Source organism: Acyrthosiphon pisum, chromosome A2 (genome assembly GCF_005508785.2).
Source record: "Acyrthosiphon pisum isolate AL4f chromosome A2, pea_aphid_22Mar2018_4r6ur, whole genome shotgun sequence".
Taxonomy (NCBI): Eukaryota; Metazoa; Arthropoda; class Insecta; order Hemiptera; family Aphididae; genus Acyrthosiphon; species Acyrthosiphon pisum.
In genome coordinates, this window is record NC_042495.1 from 53,978,797 (window position 1) to 54,002,435 (window position 23,639).

Genomic DNA, 23,639 nt, shown 5'->3' on the forward strand with positions numbered 1-23,639 from the left:
TAATAAATATGCAAAACGATTTTCGATAATCACGATGTCACGATGACGAGCTGGCATCACCCGTACATTATTATGTCAATATATTTTGTCAGATTCGTTTGTACTTAGACGTTAAAAAAGGATATTTACATTTTCTAAATCGAAATAAAACAGTCACTAAGTATTACCATCTGCCGTTAAATTTAACCGACTCCTAACCGGCCGAATTCGGCCGGTAATAAAATCTGTTATCAGTCGGTTAAGCGTAATCGAAGTAACCGATGATTGTAATACTGGCCCTAAGAATTCTATTGAATGGTAGGGCCCGCTCTTAAAAGGATTTAATTTAAGTTAAACCTTGTATTTATTTACACAATAATATGTCATATTTTGATAGTAACGCTATAAGTGTTCCGGAGATTTTTACCGGTAAACCGGTTATCGTAGACGATATAAATAACCTATAAGAGGGGACTGTGATCTTAACTAGGTATTCGGTAACCACTAACCCACTGTAAGTTGTTGCATGAAAATGGTTGGAATAGACAGTGGTGATCTGCTGTCTCCATCTATCACATATTATTTAGTACATAAGTACATAACTATGATTTAAATTACTACATTTAAAATTTTTTTTTCTTTTAAGTTGTACCTAAAATGATTTAAGTATTCATCTACAAACAAACTCATATTTTTACATTGTTTAGGTAGTTTATTAATTTTAATATTTAGTACTTCTAACAATAATATTGTCCATTATAAAGGATAATATCCTCAAATCCAGTATAAATGTACCAGCTATTATATAATATAGTAATATAATAAAAATTAAAAATAATAATATATAGATATATTCTATATCATATATAATTATATGTAGATACCTACTAAAACTATAAGAATAAAATATAAGGTTATTAAATATTAAGTAAGTATGTTATAATAGAGATTTAAATATAACTACCTTATACAGTTATACAAATACATTATAGTCCATAGACAATAAGTCAGTATTACTATTATTTGTTAAATTATTTAGATTTATAAAATATTGTAACATCGAGCATGACGTGATGTTTATCTGTATAGCGTCTTCCGCCGACCCCGAGGTGTACAATATATCGTGGACGTCGCTCGTTAAAAAAAAAAATGATAAAAATATTTCTATATTATACCACACCATGTTTCTCCCACTTAATGAATTAATAGCTAGGTATATCATTTTATATTGTACGTCCGAGGTCCGAACACCAAAAGAAATTAATAACGATTTCAAAGCTATTGTGATTGCTAGTATTTTTTTTAATACTTTTATTTTTTATTTATTCTTACACATGTTCTTGCATTTTAAATGGAAAAAGATAATTCGAAAGGTAAATACGGTTTTTTGACAGCAGCTATAGGATAATTTTATAATTTTGTTGTAGATTCAAAAGTTATGTAGGCACTTAAATCGTTTGGTATTTCAGAAGTCATTGACAGTACGAGTCTTCTTAACCATCCTGTACATCTGGACAAGGCAATCGAAATGGTCGGTAAGTCGATTCAAAATTAATAAAAAAAAACCTAACTCATAGGTAATAAACTAATAATAATTACACGAATCGAACCATTATTACATTATTTTAATTCACACACGCAATTGTGTCACAATAAATTGTGTTGCTGGTAATACATATATAGGTCTCGAGACTCGAGAGTACATCTCACTGATAGGTACCACGGACTAAGATATCTTAATTCATAGTCCATGATAAGTACTCACTAGTGTATAGGTAGCTACTTGTGCGTGTTATCTCGAAAAAGTACTCAACACATTTTTATAACGACGTATAGTCCTGTTTTTTGCTACAATGTATATTATATAATATTACCGTATCACGATCACGCACGATGACGCTGCAGCTTTAGGTACACAAAAATACCTGAATACATATTAATATATAATATAGATAGTTAATAACCTATATAGGGTTGATACTATAAGGTATCACAAGTTGTCGGATATTTTCCAAAAACAATACGGCCGACGATCGTTACTCGATATTTGTATTTGCGAAGGATATGGATACAGGATATCATAGGTACCTATAGGAACATAATATTATACAAAATATAAATTAATAAAATAAAATATATTTTAAATATAAATAACAATGTAGATACCTATATACACTTACTTTTAACATCTTATCAACATTGTAAAACTATTTGTAAAATGTAAGTCAATGAAAAACTTGTAGGCAATGACCTTAGCAGTCGAAGCATTTAATCCTGATAAAAAAAATTAAATATTAAATTTTTCTTTTTTTTAAATGATGTATTGTTGCGTTATATTATTATCCCACTGCAGGCGGGAAATCGCCAGTCGCCGGTGATACTAATAATAACAATAAATATTCAGACATATTCCAATAACTATATTATAGTGTCAACCGCCCAACTATATACCGCAGCAACAGATGTGCTTATATACGTACGTCTACCATACTAATAATATCGTCAGTAACGCCTACACAAATTTAAAATATTATTATACACTTAAAATAATATGCAATATGCATGCGTGTGGGAGTGTGTATGTATGTGTTTCTGGTGTCGTTTTTAATAACAATAACCTATAACCTCCGTAAAGTCAGTATAATTTCTAGTAGGTATAGTAATATTATACGCAATACCTAGATTATTAGATTTAGATGCAATTTATTTATTACTTAATAGGTACACGAAATATTATTATGTATCCACATATTACATATATTATTATATGTAGGTACGTCGTGTTTAATGTACTAAATATAACTGAATATAATAATAATATATTACGTATAATAGGTAGGTATAATTAATAATTATTAATTCTTCATTTGTCCCCCTCTAAGAATATTAAAATTTATATTATGTTATTAGTTTATCACTTTCTTATCGATTTCAAATTATGAAACATATAGAATAATATAATAAACATATTCAAATAAATAAAAGGTATCTATTGCCTATATGTATTATAGCCTATATTACTGGTATACCATGACGTAGAAAAAATTAAACAAAAAAAATAAAATAAACAAAAAAAAGCAAGAATTAATATAACATTATATATTATTATTGTGTACCTATCTATATTACGTATTTCAAGAAAAGAATTAAAAAATCTAATAAAAATGATTTAACAAATTGTAATAATACTAGCTGTTGTGAGATATTGAATACTACTAGACGTCTAATTTTGTCTCTCGAGTTTTAAGTATAGTAAAAATAAAAATTAGTTTCTCAAGAGTAACTACCAATGTGAAACATTTACAACGCTTCTGCAGAGACGGCGTTATGCGTATCCCTTAAATACCCATTATGCTATAATCTTCACTGATTCAACTAGTGTGTAGTGGTAACTTTGCATTGATTTTAACTTTGACTAAGGGAAAAATTATAGTTATAAATTGTTTGAACATTTTAAAATGCTCATAACTCGCTTTAAAATAAAAATATATAAAAACCTACGAGATTCACTGAATAATATTTTTACTTCTAAATTTGATAATAGCTAAGTCAATTCAATCTAATCATTATAATCATGATAGAGTTGAATGGATTATTCAAAAAATCAAAACGTACATTTTGCTATTTTATTCGTTTATAAGACGGAGACAATACGCATGCGGGTACAGTGTTCTCTGAAGTAAGGCACACACCAATGCAGTGAAAAAAACCTGCCACGACCCACTACATGCGGAGCATTTGAAAAACTGGGCTAATGGTCGTAGTAATATAATATAAAATATATTTAGCAATAAAGACTGACATGTGAGATGTGATACCAAGAATCGTTTTTCGTATACTATCATTTATAATTTTGCTCAAATATAACAGATCCATTTCAATGACAGAGTTTTTTAGCACACTTTAAAACTATTATTTAGTAGAGAAACTTCCTCGGTTTTTAGCATTTAAAATATGTATTAGTTCTCTAATTAATATTGTATTAAAGACTATTATCTCGGACGTCAATGTCAACCAAGGAACGTTTAACTCGTTGTACTCACAACGACCTGAGAACCTGACTGACTGACTCTATAGTCTATTAGCCTACATAGTATATATCTATTATTACGATATATTATAATAAACTTGTGCTCTGGGCTCTTATCGACTTAAAGCCAAACATATCTACGAGTTATCGTCATGGTGATAAACTAAATGTCGTAGTAATAACTAATAGCCAATAGGCCTGATGACTCCAACGAACTACTAATTATAACGATATATTTTGGACCTGGCTGCTAACTGCCAAAAATCGTCAGTCGACAGATTTAGTGAGGCCAGCAACCAAACGACCGAACATTATCATAAGTATTATAATAGGTAACGATCAAACCAGACACGTAAATAGGTGTTCATTTTGGGGTAGGGGGCGATTAACCTTTTTAAGAATAGTTGAGGCTTAGAAAATGTGCCAATTAATAATTTTTTAATATTAATAGTATTTAATAAACAATAAACAATAACAAAAAATAAGCTAGCGAAAAACCAATGATGTCGACTTGAACAGTTGTCAGTTGTACGACAATACTAGTTATAGACTTATAAGTTATAGTATATTTACTATAATAAATAAGTAATAAGATGTAATGTTAAATTTGCAAACCCATCAATACCAGTTGCAGTCTACGTTAAACCGAATTGTATCGATAAAAATGTTATCTGAGACATTTCCGGTTTCGTCTGTAATATTTTAATATGCTTACACAGTTTCGATGAGAGACGCGGAATCGGTAAAATGCGTCCTCCAAAAAATGGTCATAATCATATACTATGTAAATATGTCGACGTGGCAATGATAACAAATAATGATAGATAACAGAGGCATCTCCCGGTTCCCGGAATGGCAGGTATAAAATATGTAACATTATGTCATACCTAATGTTTCAATTTCGATACTTGATATTTTTTTATATCATAATTTAAAGTCGATAAATAAAATCCTAATAAAATTATCAAAATTTTAGGGGCCAAATATTTTGAGGGGGAGGGGGCCGTTAGCCCCTTCCACCTTGACTGTGCCCTTGATTCTATTCAGCGCTTATTAGGGTGGCCTCCTATTCTCGTACTCTACAACAGGGGTCTTCAACCTTTTTGGACTCGCGACCCACTTTTTTAGGCCCACATTTTTCGCGACCCACGTAAGCTTTATAGAAAAACGAAAACAAAGCTAAAATTGCTTAATACCTACATTGTACAGTAATACCTATTATAACTGAATAAACTGAATATACTGTGATTTGGTATCCATTATATTATAGAATATAGATTATATAAACTGCATTTTTATTTATTTCATCTATTAAACTTATTTTTTATTTTAATAATAAGAAGTATCGCGACTAGGGACTGGAACCGAACCGAAAAGAACCGGTTCTGGAACCCAAAAACCCTTAAAATATTGAGAACCGGAACCGAACCGGAACCGAATTTCAATATTTTCAAATAACCGGAACCATTATAGCATTATTTTTAAATTAAAAAAACATGTTTTTCCAATGTTAAATTATTTAAATATTTTTAATGTACCTATAGGTATATAAAACATAAAGCATAAATAAAATATATAATTTTTTGTAATTGTTTAATACTTGTTTTAACTAGAACCCTAACTTAAACTATTAAATTAATTTTCCATACTGGAACCGGAACCGGAACCGAAACCCTTAAATAAAAATTGTCATAAACCGGAACTGGAACCAGAACCTCTTTATAAAATAATTAAGTACCGGAACCGGAACCGGAACCGTAAAAACTAAAAGGTACCGGTCCCGAAAATTATTTCGCGACCCAATTTTAAAGCCTACGCGACCCAAAAATGGGTCGCGACCCACCGGTTGAAAACCACTGCTCTACAACATACTTATGTCGGGACGTTCATTTTATGACCATAGACCAGGGTTGTAGTCTAAGGATTCCTGTTTAATAGCGTATTGACTTGTAAGGGAATTAATAGTGCTCTAGGAAAACATTGTACTACCTATGTGAAATAAAGATCAGCAGCAAGGTGTATACACCTTGATCAGCAGTATACAATATACTCCATGTCTTCGTGTTCAATATCTATGTGTTCAATATGTGTTATATGGATAACATATATGTCATCTATTTTAAAATAAATAATAACCTAACACATTTTTACAACAACAGGATTTGGATATTTTCATTATTACATACTATTCCTATGTGGATCGCTTTACATAGCAGTTGCCTTTAGTGTGACATCAGTATCATTTATTATACCATCAGCTCAATGTGATTTTCAAATGACTTCTTCTCACAAAGGCCTTCTAAATGGAGCAATGATGATAGGTACCTAAATATTTAATATAAAATTTACCAAATTTATTCAATGGACAATAATAATGTTTTTATTCTATTTTAGGAATGTTAATGGGATCTTTTATTTGGGGTTATGTGGCAGACACCAAGGGCCGAAGATTTACTTTGATAATATGTATGTTGATGGATGGTTTCTTTAACATCTTGTCTAGCGTGTCGCAGGTGTATTCAATATTTATATTCTGTAGACTTTTAAGTGGATTTGGGTATACCAAATATATTGTTATACAATTTAAGAATGTTTAATACATAAATTATTAAAATATTATTGTTATAGAGTATCCGGTTCAACAACGCTCTTTTCATACCTTGTGGAGTTTCTTAATATCAAATATCGAGAAAAATTTTTATCTTGGATGGAAATGTTCTGGACAAGTGGCATAATATTGCTTCCATGTAAGAATTTATTATTTATAATTTATGTAATTGTTATCTCGTAATTACAGTGTTCTAAACAACGAATGGTATATAGTAGGTACTGAAATTGGACCATTTATTGTATAAGTTACCTACTTTGAATTAGTATTTTTCTCAATATTATTACCATTAAAGTTATTTAAATCAAACCCCCTCCCTATATAAAAAGCGGATATGTGGTGACATCTTAATAGATATGTAACTATTATTATATTTAACATTTTTTATACTTAATCATATATCATAACTAAAGAGTGGATTTTTAGGTTCTTAAAAGCTTAAAATATGATGCTAATATGCTCTAAAAAACCCTAAAATATTCTCTAAATATGCTTTAAACTTATAAATATGCAAATAATATGTTTTTTTTTTTCGAAAATAGTTCAATAAAAACAATAAATAACTTATCCACCATTCCTTTTGTAACGTAAAATATTTAATTATAAAAAATACAAAACAGTTCATAGATATATGAATATAATGAAATAGGTATATATATATATAAAAAATAAATTATTAAAAATCATTCTTATCGCGTTATCAGTTATCAAATACGATCTATTATATTATAAATTTATAATCTATGGTACGATAATGGATTGAGAATAACAGAATGATCAACATTACCAATTTTATTACAAACAATTCGATAATTGAATGATTTTTAATTTTTATCATTTTTTATAATATGAAATATTTTTTTCCTAGAAAAAAATGTTGTTGGAAAAATCACAAATTGATAAATTAACAATATATATGATATTTTTATGAACAATAATAAGAAATATTCTAAAATATGAAAAATAGGCTAAATATTCTCCAATGTCCAAAATATGCTTTAATATGCAAAATAAATTTTTTCCTGCGAACTCTGTGATGGATAAATCGTCCTCATTTTTCACTCTCGTAAAGCTGCATAAAGCCAATAAAAATATGTAAAATCCTAAAGATCCGCTCTCTAATCATAACTATAGATATATTGTTGCAATGTGGAAATTGAAAACATTAACATGATAAATCAAATAACTCTCAATTCGTATTAGCCATTAGGTCTTATTAGTTTTTAATGACAGTTTATCTATATTTATCTGAATATTTCTGATTGGCAATTAGAAATTTACTACATAATTATAATTAATCATACAATTAAAATAGTATTGTATTTATAATATATTTTTGATTTCAGGTATAGCATGGTTAATTATACCACAGACATTTAGAATCGAAAATGAATACATTTTGTTTAAATCATGGAATCTTTTTGTAATTGTGTGTTCACTTCCGAGTATAATATTAGCATTTTTAATAATGAAAATGCCTGAAAGTCCAAAGTTTTTACTCACTCAGGGTAAACATAAAGAAACAATAAATTGCTTAAAATTTGTTCACAGATGGAATAGTAACTCAAATGATAAATTTCCCGTAAGATTAAATTGCAATATTTCCTTGGTGTATAATTAGATTTATCGATAACTTACTGTTCAATGTTCATTATACATATTATTTACAGTTTATTCTGTTTGATTTTTTAGGTGACTTCAATAATTATGCCAAGTTCTAATGACAAATCAAATAATGGTTTCTTTGAAGGGCTTTATGAGAGTACTATAGAATTGTTTACATCGAAATTCAAAATTATAGCTATAGTTACATGCATTATACACTTTTGTGCTACTACCAGGTAACAATTGGGACATATTATATACCTAATATAGGTACCTACCTATATGAATTATGAGTAACTATATAAAATTTAACAACAAATCACGTGTTCAGAATTTTCTAATTATATGCTATATTATTTTGCAGTTACTATATGTTAATACTGTGGTTCCCGGAATTGATGAATAGATTTCGATGGTATGAAACATATTCAAATATCCAAAATAAAACAACCATGTGCGAAATTGTATCCATGTATGTAGTTGAACCAGAAGTGAAGGATGTAAAGTGTGATGATCATATTGACCATTCCGTATATATGAACATAATGATCATTGGCGTTGCTTGCATACCTACGAGTCTCGTAGTACCACTATTTATCAATAAACTTGGACTCAGATTTTTTACAGGTTATTGAACATTTTAAATTTGTAGTCATATAATATTATAATATAAGCGTTTAATTTTATTAATGGTATATAGTCAGTTATCAATTACCATATTGTAAAATGAGTCCAATACCCGGATTAAAAAGTCAGTGGAGCGGGAGCACGATACCTGGCCCAATAGATTTGAGGGGCCCGCCTTTTCCCACTTTTTTATGTACCTTCACAGTCAAAAGAAATTTCAAAAAAATAATATAAAAATCTTTGTACTATGAAAAATAATTAAATAATTAATTCGTAATTAATTGATATTTGCAAATGATTAAGCTTTTAATAAGTATGTATTATTTTTATTATAAAAATGTGTGTGTTTTTATTGGTTTTTAAACGCATGCATAATAATTAAATACTTATTTTGCTAGTCAGTAGTTTTATTAATTAACTAATTTACAAATTGTTTACACTCATATAGGTATAACCGTAAAAAAAAGTAGCTATTAAAATAAATTGTAGAAGTGATGAATGGGTATGAAATTTTAAAGTTGAGAAGGGATTCATGAACCCAAATAATCCAGGCTTAATAATGACACTAAGTGTAAGTTGTAACAACTTGTTTTGTTAATTGTTAAACAATGCAAATGTCAAATATCAACAAAAAGTACTAATTTAGTGACCTGATGGTAGTTGTAGATCAAATGAGTTAACTAATATGATAGTAAATAAAACCATTTTGGTGACAAACCCAGTTAAATGGGTTATTAACGACGAATTTCGCGACTATGTTGCAAATAGGTACTGATTTTAATCAAAATACGACAAACTAAACAAACAAACTTAAATTTTATTTTATTTTATCGTATTTAAGGGTGGCAATTTTCCCCAGGTCTACAAGTGGTAGATATATAAATACGCCTCTGTTTAGTGTATACTGTATCTATACAATTTAGTAATTTAAAATAACATCGAAATAAATGACGAAATTGGTTAAATAATATCAATCTGATTATCAGCTCTCAAATGTAATTATAATAGGTAATATATTATTTAATAATTGTAAAATAAATTACATACTATAATAACATATTAACATTCCTATCATAAATTTGATATATTCATAATAGAGTCTGCGTGATTCATGGAATGTATTGCGGTTTTAAAAATATGTTTTTTTTGTGTTCAATTGTTTTAAAATTTTCAAGTAACAGTATCAATTAGAACTTGAGACTAATTAGTATTTTGAAGTATTTTTTTTTATTTTCCCAGAAGTTTCTATTAAGTATTAACCAAAAAAAACATCGAGTAAAGTGTTGAAGAAATGAAGAAATGTAACCAAGAATCCTTTAATTAAGATGCAATAATTTATTGTTTTAAAATTGTATATCACAAAAATCCATTATCCTATGCCAAAATGAGCCACGCAAGACAAATAGGTATCTAACACCTGGATTTTATAGACTATTCAGATTTTATATTAATTTAAGTTTTACAATTAAATATGTCTATATTATTCATGGATATTATTCGCAGAAAGATGACACCAAATAAATTCTTGAGTATCTAATTTTGATTCAGACATCTCTTTTTATTTACTATATAAAAATGATATATTAAACGATAAGTGTTAGAATTGGGAAAAAAGTAGTATTAAATGTAAAATTGTAAAATATGTAAAAATATGTAAAATTCTATAAGTCTATAGTATCCTACATAAATTGATTTATTACTTACCTAAGTTTATGACACTACAAAATGTAATGTTAGAATAAGTAAAATTTTAAAATATTTTTTAATAATACCTACTAATAAATGTCTGACAGTATTCACCTATTATGATATAAATGTAATCTTATTAAGTATTCGTAAATACTAAAAGTATTTAAAGTAAATACTTTTTTTATTCTAGTGGTCTACTCTAAATTCCAATTACCAATATTTGGGAATGTTCTATTTTAAATGTTGTTTCTGAAATATTATTTTATAACGGTTCTAATTTCTGAGAATTTATAAATAAGGTTTCGCCAAAATACAAGCAGATAACAGAATGACTGGACACGTAAACCCCCGTTGGCTCCTCCTCCCATATACCATGGCACACAAGACACTGACCACCACTAGTTACATTGGTTTTTATCTTGAATCATTAAATAGTCTTTCTTAATATTTAATGGGTGGCAGTAGTTAATAATTTTAATATAAGATATTAGTTATTAATCTAAAAAAAAGTATTTGTTTAAATATTTTGAAAAGGTATTTGTATTTATAATTAAATATTTTTAAAAGAAAGTATTTGAGTACGTATTTTAAATACAAATATTACAACAAGTATTTAAATACGTATTCTGAATACATTTAAAAGGTATTCTTAACCAGTATAGAGTATAACTCTATACTGCACAAATGCGTAATGTGTATGAAAAATTACTAAACATTTTTATTTTAAACTTATAGTTTTGAGTTTCTTTGGATCCAGTATTTCTGCAGCATGGTTGTACTTTATTACTTCTTCAATGGAGAATATTATATTATCTTCAATATTTGAAGCTTTTTCTAGTATTGGTATTAGCCTAACATATTGCATTACTGTTGAGTTATTTCCAACTGAATACAGGTAAAGTTTACATGAAACTATTTATAAAATATTATTCTAACAGTATGACCAGTATGTAATATGTATTTTAAATTGTATGTTGTTATTTTTAAGGGGCATGGCTGCATCTATAGGTACTATGTTTGGCAAAATTGGTGCACTTTTGGGCAATATTCTCATTGGAATTTTTATTGATGCTCACTGTATAGTTCCAATATTTGTTTCAAGCTCATTTTTGATAAGTGAGTACAAATTTTGTATAGTCATCAATAATTTAATTTAAGTATGTATTAATCTATAGACTAAAAATTAATAAAAATAGGTGGGTAGTAATGTAGTATACACATTACACATTACACATATGCACAATAAATCATACCTACCTATTAACTGGTCTATTCTATTGTCTAAACTTTAAATTGATTTAGTTTTTAAACGTTAAAAAAAATTTCATTAATGAATTATTTAAATAAATTAGTTAAGTATATATAGACATATATTTGTAACATATACCTACTTTTACATAATATTTACTGTTTAGTTTCAGCTTTCTTAGTATTTACATTACCAAAAACTGGAAGAACCAACATAGTAATTGACGGAGTAATTTAGAAATAATTATATCCTTAGGGCTTAGTGTACCTACAACTATATAATTATATAAAAATGTAATTAGTAAACATCAATATTTAATTTCAGATTCTGAGCATATCGATCAGTGTAGTTTATTTTTATACTTTTAAATGTAAAATCTGTCTAGTACAAAATAACATGGTGGATTGTAAAGTTATACTTAAGCAAACATAATATTATAGGTAATTTTAATCAATATAAAATATTAAAATGCCTATTTTTCTGCCATAAAAAATTATTTGTATGTTAATTTTAATTATTTTTTGGCAGAAATATGCCATAAGTTTCATTGTATTTGACTATGATTTTTTTATTTAACTATAAATATCCTCTTTTTCATTTGTATTTTTTTTTTTAATTGCATTTTAAAACAAAAGTTATACTATGTGTCCTGTGATGAAGTGACCGCCCGGCGTCATTGTATTAGAATAGGTATAAATGTATAATTAACTATATTTGTCGTGGCTTATACTTATTGCCCAATATTTTTATGTATCAATCAAATTAGGTAACTATCTTGAATTTACACCAGTGTCATATTTTTGAATTTAAAGTAATACATGACTGCCGAATGTCATGAAATATTAACAACACAATTAAAGTAATGATAAATCAATGATTATCGATTATTGTAGAAGATTACGACTATTACTTCGATAAGACTATAAAATCAATATATATAATATTATATAATAATATATAACAGAATATACAGCACTGGACTAATATACTAGGTATATTTGAGTGCCAAGTGCAAATTAAAACGTAAAAGTTAAACGCGTTTAATATGAGAACCATTTGTTAAATAATAATATTTTACCGTTTCTACGAAGCCAATTCAAATATAAATTGTTCGGGATCCAATTCAAGGATTGGCTTTATATTGTAGGTACTAGCATTGATTATACATAGTCAAGCCCGGATTAAGGGGGGGCAGGGGGGGGGCCATGGCCCCCGGGCCTCGAAAGTTGGAATTTATTTAGGGGCCTCTAATTTGTCCATTACTTTTTTCGTTATAGGCTATGTAACACTAAATAAATCACCTAAAAAAAGAAAAAAAAGCTTGTAAATTATAATTTATAAATTAAGTGATACATTATTAATACATTATTCATTATTTATTGCTATGTGTCTATATACCTAATATGTTTTAAATGAGGCCCTTGTACAAAAAAAAAAAATATTAATAATATATACAATATGTTCCAGGGTGAAGTGACCGACCAACGTCATATGAAAGTATACCAAAAATGATGAAGAAATACCCTTTAAAGATTGAATCTTCAAAATTTTTCAAAATTTTGACGTAATTTTATTTTTATTTTAAAGCTATTTAATTGTCCTATCGCAATTAAACCAGAAATGAGCTAATTATTTTATTAAATTTAAAAAAAGAGAAAAAATTAGTATTTTTAAAAGGAAATTGTACATTATTCCAAATAATTTATTATTAACTATGAGTTTTTGTTTTTTGTATTATAACAACGAAAATTTACCGGATAGTATAAAATTAAACGAATGACGACCAATTAACCGATTCAATCCTAGGAAAACTAAGATTGTGACGATTAACAGGAATATATTATGAAAACCAAACTTTCAAGGTATTCTAGGTATATTAATGTGTTATTCAGTATAATTTAGCAGAATAATACAAAAAAAAACCCCCATACCAAGTAATCAATTATTTGGAATAATACACGATTTCCTTTAAAAAATGCTAATTTTTTCCAACTTTTTTCTACTTTTTTAATTTAATAAAAATAATTAGTGAATTTTTAGTTCAATTACGTATTTTGGAGTGTTGATAGGACAATTTAATCGCTTTAAAATTAAAAAAAAATAACATAAAAATGTTAAAATTTTTTGAAAATACATAAACAAATGCGTGATATGTATGATTTTGATAAAAAAAAAAGTTTAGCCCATAACTTAAAAAAATAAAAAAGTTAGACCCAATCTTTAAAGGCTATTTCTTTTCATTTTTGGTATACTTATATATGACGTCGGCTGGTCACTTCACCCCGGAACACATTATATACATTAATGTATTTTTTTTCGTACAAGGGCCTCATTTAAAACTTTGGCCCCTGGGCCTCAAAATGTCTTAATCCGGACTTGTACATAGTATACTATGTATAATCAATGGTACTAGGTACCTGCTTGATTCAATCGGTAACTCAATATATGATTATTATGGGATAATATTATAATAATTATCTCACTAGTTTTTATTATAGAAATGATGACAACTGCAGGATATGGAAGCCTAATCAATGATTCGAAAATTTATTTTCATAGATTTGTGAGAACATTTTTTATGCTGTACTTATATTATTGGTTTTATTATATACTTAAATTATACAACTATAAACTAATAATTAATTAGGTACATCTGTCAAATACTCTGTTCACGTTAAGAAAGAACCACTCAGCTGACCAAAATGTACGTTGTTTTTTCAGTCCTCGGGGAAAGAGCTGCAGTTATGTACCTATTTATTATATCTAAAGAGAAAAACTAATAGGAAAATGGCGAGCTTAACAAAAACTACATTATAATTAAGCTTAACATTTTTCAATAATGGGGTTTTTTTAAATTTTTTGTTGTGCGTCTTTAAATATAAGCATCAATTCACATTAATTTGTTATGAGCGTCTAAAGTCAGAATTTTGACAAAATCATCAAAATCACGAAATTTAGCAAATTATTTTAAATTAGAAATTCATAAAAACTGTCTTTTTATACCTTGAATTTTCTAACTTGAAACGATCTTAATTATGTAGTATTAATATAATAAGTAATAAGACCCGCATAGGTTGTTTATAAGCAATCGTCCGCGTCGCGTAGCGCATCATCCCGATGTCGGTGAAATTACGTATTAATATGCTATGGAGGTAACTACTAACTATTTGACTTAGATATACATTTTGTATGAGGCACCTCTTATGGATTTTCCTACTTTATTTGAACCCTTAAATCCACCATTAGTTATAATTGTAAATTAAAAATGAATAACTTAATAATTTCTGTTTACAATACTTCTAAAATGTTTAAGATAAGACACATAATTTTATTTTGTACTTAATTATGGTCAAATTGTTTAGTATGTCGAACTTTGTAAATTGTCTTGTTGAAATAAATAATTGCGAGCGGCTCTAGTACAGTGGAGCCTATAGGTGTAATGAGCATATAATGCTCAACCCCCCGAGTAATTTCACTAAATTTCCGCTTATGATGCGGACATCCAATTTAGTATAAGATAATATGTATTTGAGTAATGTGTATAATAGGTACCATAATAATATATAATATATACCATATATAAGTAAAGATAATGGTATTTAAATTTTAACATGGATGTAAATGGTAAAAAAGTTCTGTGTAATGACATTAAAGAAATTCGTGTTGATAAAGCAAATCCATACACATTGAAAATAAGAACATCATTTAACAATACGGATTACCAAATAGTAAAGGTGATTATAATATTTAAATGTAAAATAAATTTATTAATATAATAAAATCCGAAGAACTTATTTTTTTAAATAAAATTGTATTGTTTATTAGATGAGGAGAGAAACACGCAATAGCAGTTTCAACAGTATGGAACTTAAAATAGCTTACGACTGTCCACTTGAAAGTGCAGCGAAAAAATCTGATTTGCTAGAATTGTGTAAGCAAAACTCAATACCCCAACTATATCATAATTATTTTAACAGTATTTAAACATGACATTGTATGACTTTTTGTATTGTAAAATAGTACCTATGTCATAGGCGTAGCGTGATGATTTTCTTTTTTTTTTGGGGGGGGGGGATTTTATTATATTAATACATTTATTTTACATTTAAATATTATAATTACCTTTACTTTCTATAACTATAGAAAAATTTAAAGGAACAAAATATAAAAAGTCCTAAAGAATCACATTATAAAGTAAAATATAAATAAATAATATACCATGCATCATATTATTATCAAATACATATTTTGTATTTGAATGAAATATTTAAAAAAAACATTTTAAATAGGAAATTATTACTATAGTATATTAGAATAAGGTTTAAACGCCTATTTTTTTTGGGCAAATATATTAAGAACCTCTTCAGATTTAATAATATTAGCTAAGTCCCTTTCAATTTAAAGTAACGATAGATTTTCAAATCTATTTTTAGTCATAGAATTTCTTAGCAATGTTTTTATTCGCAGCGTTACTGAAAATTATCTTTCACAAAAAACAGAACCAACTTGAATTGTAAGTGCTACTTGTAAAAGCTTATATAAATTTGGAAAATTTTTTTTTGTTAATTTCTGATACAATAGCATCTATGTCCAAATCATCTTTATCAATACAGTTCTTCATAATTAGCATTTTTATTTAACATTTAAATTATCAAATAAAATATTCTTCGGACATTAAAATAAATAATAGAAAATGTTTTCAGTTCTCACATATGGACGTATAAAACAGTAAACTTTTACACAAGAGGCTAAACAAATTTCTGGGGATCTTAATGGAATTCTGGGGTGCTATAGGCCCCTTAGCCCCCACCATTCTACGCTTATGACCTATGTACGTGCCGCAATAGACACATTTTTCTCTATTTAGATATTATAGTTTTATTTTAAGAGTACTTTAACTAATTATTTTCTACTTATAACTTATGACTTAAATTGATATATTTTTAAGCTTACCTACGAAATGTTAAATAAAATATGATGTAACGCAACAGTCATATAAACTGATAGTACGTGACTTCGTATAACTTAATTATTACAAATAGACCCAACTCAAAGGTTATGATAAAAAAATAAAAAGTTAAATAGACATATAACTAATATTAATATTAGACCCAAAACTTTTTTTAATTTGTAGGATACATGTTTGACAGAGTATATGAATCTGAATCTATTGGTGTAAATACCAAGTATGTAGAATGAGAACTTTAATTTTAATTTTTAGCCATCATGATTTTTACCTGTACTGTATAATTGTTATATTTGACTATTTGAGTTGTGTCGTTCTTCTTCTGGGTGTGCGATATTTCCATATACACTACATGCTATATTATGTATTATTGTGTCAAATTGACGGTTTCAGCGTGATCTTATCCGTGCTCCGTACGCTCATTAGTGATGTATCGGAACGATAGATCGCGCAAGTATTATATATTATGTCCAATGTCCACCACTCCTTAAAATCTTGACAAAAAGATTAGAATATATTATTATAGTTATTAGTTATAGTAATAGGTACATGGGAATTAGATATTACAGCAATTAAAGCAGAGCCTATGACTTATTATACTCATGTAAGGGCAGTTTTTTTTTTAAATTAAACTTTAAACATACTCAACAGTGTACACAATAAAAAATAAATTATTAAATCTGCAGGTAGTTTTTTTTTTGTCACACTATTAATTTATTTATGCAATCTGTAAATTAATTTTTTACAATAAGTACAAGCACTGTAGGAGTTGATTGTTTGGAGGCTTGAGAAATCCAGTGATGGAACTTCTTGACAGATTTAAATCTGTAGTAAAATTCAAAATAATATTGATGGCTAACGGAATACGCAAAGACTCAATTGAAATTGAAATTTTTTTTTATTACTTATACCTAATAAAATATGCGTTATTAATTAATATATTACGTATTAGAGGATGTCAGCGCTCTATTCGTTTTCTCCCTCTGGCCCATGCGCATCATAGACAAAATGCATTTACGCAAAATCATTTTTTCTATGCGTTTATAAGTAATCTTAGAGTAAAGTCACTTATTACCAAAAATATAGAGAATAATATTTTTGAGGGAATGACATATATAGATTTTATATTTTATTATTATTTGACTTTGTATTCCACTTTCAAAATAAATAAATAAATGTTGTAGGTACATTTAAATGATGTTTAAATTGTTTTGAGACAATATTTAGACAAATCGATATGTCATTCCCTCAAAAGTATTATTCTCAATCTTTTTTGTTATGTGTGACTTTACTCTAAAATTACTTAAACACATAGAAAAAATGATTTTGCGTAAATGCATTTTATCTATGTTGCGTGTGAGCCAGAGAGAGAAAACAAATAGTACGCTGACAGCCTCTTAAATATTTTAATATGAACAATAGCTTAAATTTGGTAAATATCCAACATACAATTTTGGATTTGAGTCGAGACAATTTTTTGTCGTATCAGGTTTTGAATATCAAAGGTGGGCATTAACTAGTTAAAAAGTTAAAGTTAAGTTAAAAAGTTAATATTTTTTTTAAATTCTTAACTTAACTAGTTAGTTTATTTTCTAATCAACTAATGAACTTAACTAGTTTAATTTACAGTTGAAAAAACTTAGCTTTTCTCAGTTGATTTAAAAAAAATCCATCAAGTTACAAACATTTTTCGTTTATACGTAAATATTTTTATTACATATGAAGGTCAAGTACTCTTCTTTACTATAAAAAAATATATTTGTTAAATTATTAATCTGAGATGAGTATAGTTTAAAATAATAGGTACATTATAATAAAGTAAAAGTAAAAGGGTATACTACAGTGTACATTATGATAAAAGTTCAATAAAATTGTTTTTTATAAATTTATAAATTAGAAACTAGAAAGACACATTCACTCTTTATGTGATTTACATATTAATTAAAAAAAAATAGAATTAACTTTTTTTAAACTGAGTTAAGTTAATATTTTTTTCTATATTAACTTTTAACTTTTAGTTGAATTTATAACTTATTAACTGTTAACTTTTAACTTGTCGATATTGTGTCCTCTTAACTTAAATTAACTTGAGTTAATTATTTTCATTATAACTTGCCCACATTTGTTGAATAATATGCTGCAGCTTCCTAAGAGCAATGCATGAAGTTCCTAGTTATATTGTGGGACAATAAGTCTTACCGCTGATAGTAGTGATTTTGACACAATTGTAGGGGGAGGGGATTAGATCCATGACACAAAAAAAAATAAATGAAAAGTTTTTTGTATCCTCTTGCGTAGATAGCTTATTAAGTTTTATTCTTGTTATTTTTTAGGACTTTTATAGTTAATTAAATGTAAATAATAATTGCCATAAATGTGGATTGGAATGTCTACCATGGCACTATCTCAATTGGCGTTAAACCACTACCGACCACCGAATCCTAATAAGCTCTGATACTAGGTAGGAACTAATTTACTAATGTATGTACCTAAGTAGTTACCTATGGGAATAAGAAAAACGTAATTTTTCATTCTAAATTTCTAAATGTGTACGAATTATTATTTATTAACACATTTATAATTTATAATAATTAGCAGGCTGTATAAATTATTTTAAAAAAATAGTAAAAGTGTGTTGCGTGATTTCAATAGGTATGTATGCACATGCGATGATACAAAATGCAAATATTGTATCCGTGAATATAGTTTTTTATTAAGTTTAAATAATACGCACCGGCTACTCCACGCTTATTATCTACAAAAACGGGAACTGTATGCTATCGCTATGCGTATTGTTATATCCATGTAAGTAAAAATGTTAAATTAAAATTTCATAATTTTTTATTTTACAACCTTAATTATTCTTAGTAATTTTTTCCCACAGGTCTGATACTTTGATGTAGATAATAGATATTATACCTATATGAATATTGTATGTGATTGTATCGGGTATAAGTACGTAATAAATTATTTTATACTTATTTCTAGTTCTTAATGAAACATTATAATATCATGTTAAATATTATTTTTTTATAAATCTTATATTATTCTACAATTTTTGTAGTCTACTTTTATATACACAAACATTTTTACTCTAGTCTTATAGTCTTAATTTTACATCATTAGTTGTTTTAGTCCTAGTCATTATATTGTAATTTTGTTTAACCATAATTTTTATTTTTGTTTTTGCTGGAGCCACAATATGCTAAAAATAATAATAATACACAAAATAATAAGATTTAAGTACCTATCAATAATTATGACATATTTTTTTTAAAATCACATTCATGTTTGGATGATTGTTTTTACTTGAAAGAACAATTAATATTCCAAGTATTTGATTCATACCACATTAGTAGTACAAAAAACAATATTTAAATAATTTGTGTAATCAAATGTAAGTTTATTAGACATAGGGCTTATACATAGGAAGTAGGCACATATATAGCCGTTAAGTAATAACACATTTTGTTCAACGTTGTATGTCTTTTTCGATTGCGTATTGTTTTGATAGACGTTCTATTTATAGAGAAGATTTATTTATTATTTTATTTATTTATTATTTTTATTTACATAAGTAAAATACGCACTTAAAGGTATTTTTCAATAAGAAGGTTTATACGATCTAAGAATACAGGTTTACCCATACACATTACATAGGTTCTCAACGAATCGCATTAGGAAGGCATGGTTAAAGGTAAGCTAACCTTTTAAAACAACATTTGTATTTTGGGATTAGTGTACCAATTATTGCTCGATACTCATTACATTTTAGGGTCAGTAAACCAATATTCATTGGATATATTATCTGAGTGGCTAAACACAACGGATATTATCCACCACGTTTTTATTTGCGACGGAAACGGGAAAATGCGGCCAGCTTGCGTTTTTCCGTCAGAACGCCGAAGTAATAAAAACGCTAACACAACACTTAATTTTAATGTTTTTAAATTGGGATGGGCTGGTGACGGAAAACCACGTTTATACTTTATACCATAATTGTATATAATTTAGGCGGTGGAATACGTCGATGGATACGCCCCGTATGCAGAAAAACGCTGTTGAATACGCGGTGTACAAAACGCGCCGGAAAACACCGTGTATAGCTATAGTTGGCCTCGAAGCTAAAACAGACATGAAAAATATGTTTTTGTCCTTTATAATTGCATAAACATTGAATTATAAACATTTTACATAAACTGTGTATGTGAAAATAATTTAAAATTGAAAACTCATATACTATTTCATATTATATCACAAACATATTGATACCTACATTACTTACCGAGCGACTAGTTGAATAATTTTTGTTTTCGAGAAAAGTAATATTCTTACATTTCAAATATTAATAGCAGCCAGTATTCTATAACAGTATCGACCATCGCGGCTTTTATGAAACGTTATTATATTTGATAACCAACATACATTAGAATGAATTATTGAGTGATGCCTACAGACGTAATCAAGTTTATCGGCCTAATCGGTTCGTTACACTGCACAATACTGTTTGGGATAGTAAGAGGTTAGGTGCGTCGCCACAACAATGATGATAAATATATAAGGATAATAAGGATATACTTTTATAATGTAGGTAAAATAAGTTAGTAACTGAAGTTATAATAAATATTATTTTTACTAATTTTATAATTTTATAATGATTAATGACTTTTTATTTAGCGCAATATTGCGCTATAGCAATATTGCTGAACATTTTACTTCTATCATTACGCTATTACTCTTGTACATATTAATATATTATTCTAATTTATAATATAAAATAAAGTATCTTAAATCCTTAGCTGTATTATAATTAAACGAGTGACTAAATTGCATAATACAAGAGTTCTCATACCACGTGTAGTACATAATACATAATATACTAAATTATCGAGAAGGTACAAATAATGTAACACGATAAGTAATAAAAGATAAACATTATCGATTTCATGAATCCTGGTCAATCTTATCTAAGTACAGTACTAGACAGATCGATAATGGATTGTATAAATAATCCTGGCTTATGTTTGTAGTATTAAACTTAAATTATATAAAAACACTAAGCAACATTTTTTTCTAAATTCGTTAAATTGTTTGGGGAGGTTGAACGCCCCTGATACCAATTATTATCTTATGTGAATATATAATATCATATAATTTATAATATGGTTATATTGCCACAACGCCACTTAAAACAACCAGAGGATAAGAAGGGTAATATATGGATACCAGAGAATCATACCGACAGTCACGAAATTAAAATCAGATAAAGTATGGTCAACGGGACAGCATAATATAGACAACGATGGGAGGATCGTGTTAAAAAAAACTTAAGAATATTTTAAGAGTGCAGAATGAGGTGGTGGTACAGAGAAACAAGGAATTACATTGTGGAAGCACCAATGAAGCTAAATAGTTAAAATTAGTTAAAAAAATAATAAAATTGTCACTTAAAAATCATAATTTGCGTGCAACTGGAATCGCGTATTGAAGTGTTTAAAACTCTAAACCCGTGGTGGTGGATATTCCATACTACCATAATATATAATACCTACATTAATTATATCTGCAGTTTATAATTAATATTATACATATTTGAAATGCAGAAGCGTATGAGGGGTGGGGCAATCGAGGATACCTCCTCTAACTACATGCACTCCCTTATAAAATAATATAATTATTGTAGTTCATCCACCACTATCTAGATTCACCCCTGTTGATGTGTGGTAAATTGTATACCTTCGCTGCTATACTCACACCACACAAATATATATAAACTATATTTTAGTAGGTATATACTATATATTATGATAAAGATTCTAAATTATCTAGCGAAAATGGAATTTGTGAAAAATTTAATAGGTACAAATAAGGTTATTGACAGTGTTTTAAGTAAATTGTCTTATATCGGTATACGGTATACCGGCTAATAATCAGATGCCGTTTAAATGGTAGGCATACCGTAATATCAAAGTACCAAAGTACCTAAAATCGTATATTATACAGTATTTGTTAAAGCCGTAGTAGACGGGTACCAAAATACCAGAATCCTATTTCAGTACCATTATTCCTATCGGGGTTTTTCAGTATGACGGTATAACGGGTTTTACGATATGTACCGGTATTACTGTATGCCGTTCCATACCAGTAACGATTCTTATTAATTATTATTCTTTTTTCAAGTGGTTCAAAATTACAAATTTTATACAAGGGTAAAAGAAGTGGTTAAAATTTTAAAAATGTTTTGAAATGAGAATGTTCGAAGTTTGAGAGTCGAAAGAGGTCGAATTATTTAGTTCCATGGTATTCCGGGGTGCCATGGGGAAAATCCGGAATTGTACCTGCACCGAGAGTAGAAAATGGTTTCGCTAAAATTATTTACGAAGCTTCGTTTGCGACTGAGCGAACAGTCACCGTCGTCGCCACACTGCAATAATAATAATAATAATAATAATAATAATAATAATAATAATAATAATAATAATAATAATATAATACGTCCCGACTCCCGTTATTAAATCGGCCGCCGCCGCCACCCCTACCCTTCAGTCTCGTCGCACGCAGTCTCTCGCGTTTTATAGGATTTCGCTATTTCGGTGGCGCGGGGCATTATTAAACACCACCCCCGCCGCCGCCGTTCATCCTTTGCGAGCGTTTCGATTACACACAGCCGCCGCTCCTGTAGGCGGTTTTCCTAACGTATTTCGCCTGGCGGTCACAGCGAACCCTGTCTTCACACACCGCGTGGTCACGTACTCACGTCCCCAGCGCGACGTGGACTGATGTGAAAGAAAAATTCAAAGCGCCCGTGCACACGTACACTGCTTTAGGTATATTATAATAATAATATGATGTGTGTGAAACAGGAAAATTTATTATCCAGAGAACG

The 23,639-nt window shown here is 28.1% G+C and overlaps 1 protein-coding gene and 1 long non-coding RNA gene across 3 annotated transcripts; both read left to right on the top strand.

The window, feature by feature from the left end:
- Positions 1-1,190: 1,190 nt before the first annotated feature.
- On the top strand, positions 1,191-12,384 carry LOC100162670 (synaptic vesicle glycoprotein 2C). Of its 2 annotated transcripts, none has more exons than XM_001951089.5 (11): positions 1,191-1,352; positions 1,449-1,514; positions 6,169-6,330; positions 6,404-6,566; positions 6,638-6,756; positions 7,964-8,199; positions 8,310-8,458; positions 8,587-8,849; positions 11,274-11,433; positions 11,527-11,654; positions 11,954-12,384. In XM_001951089.5, exons 1-11 carry the CDS (start codon positions 1,331-1,333, stop codon positions 12,022-12,024), a joined length of 1,539 nt encoding a protein of 512 aa, XP_001951124.2. In that variant the 5' UTR covers positions 1,191-1,330; the 3' UTR covers positions 12,025-12,384. The 2 variants fall into 2 exon arrangements, with proteins under 2 accessions (XP_001951124.2, XP_016661316.1); XM_016805827.2 differs by having other exon boundaries at positions 1,196-1,352; positions 1,407-1,514.
- A 6,394-nt stretch (positions 12,385-18,778) lies between these two features.
- LOC115034235 lies at positions 18,779-19,734 on the top strand. The gene is made up of 2 exons (XR_003839588.1): positions 18,779-19,558; positions 19,638-19,734. It is a non-coding gene; the product is annotated as an uncharacterized LOC115034235 (long non-coding RNA).
- Positions 19,735-23,639: the final 3,905 nt, after the last annotated feature.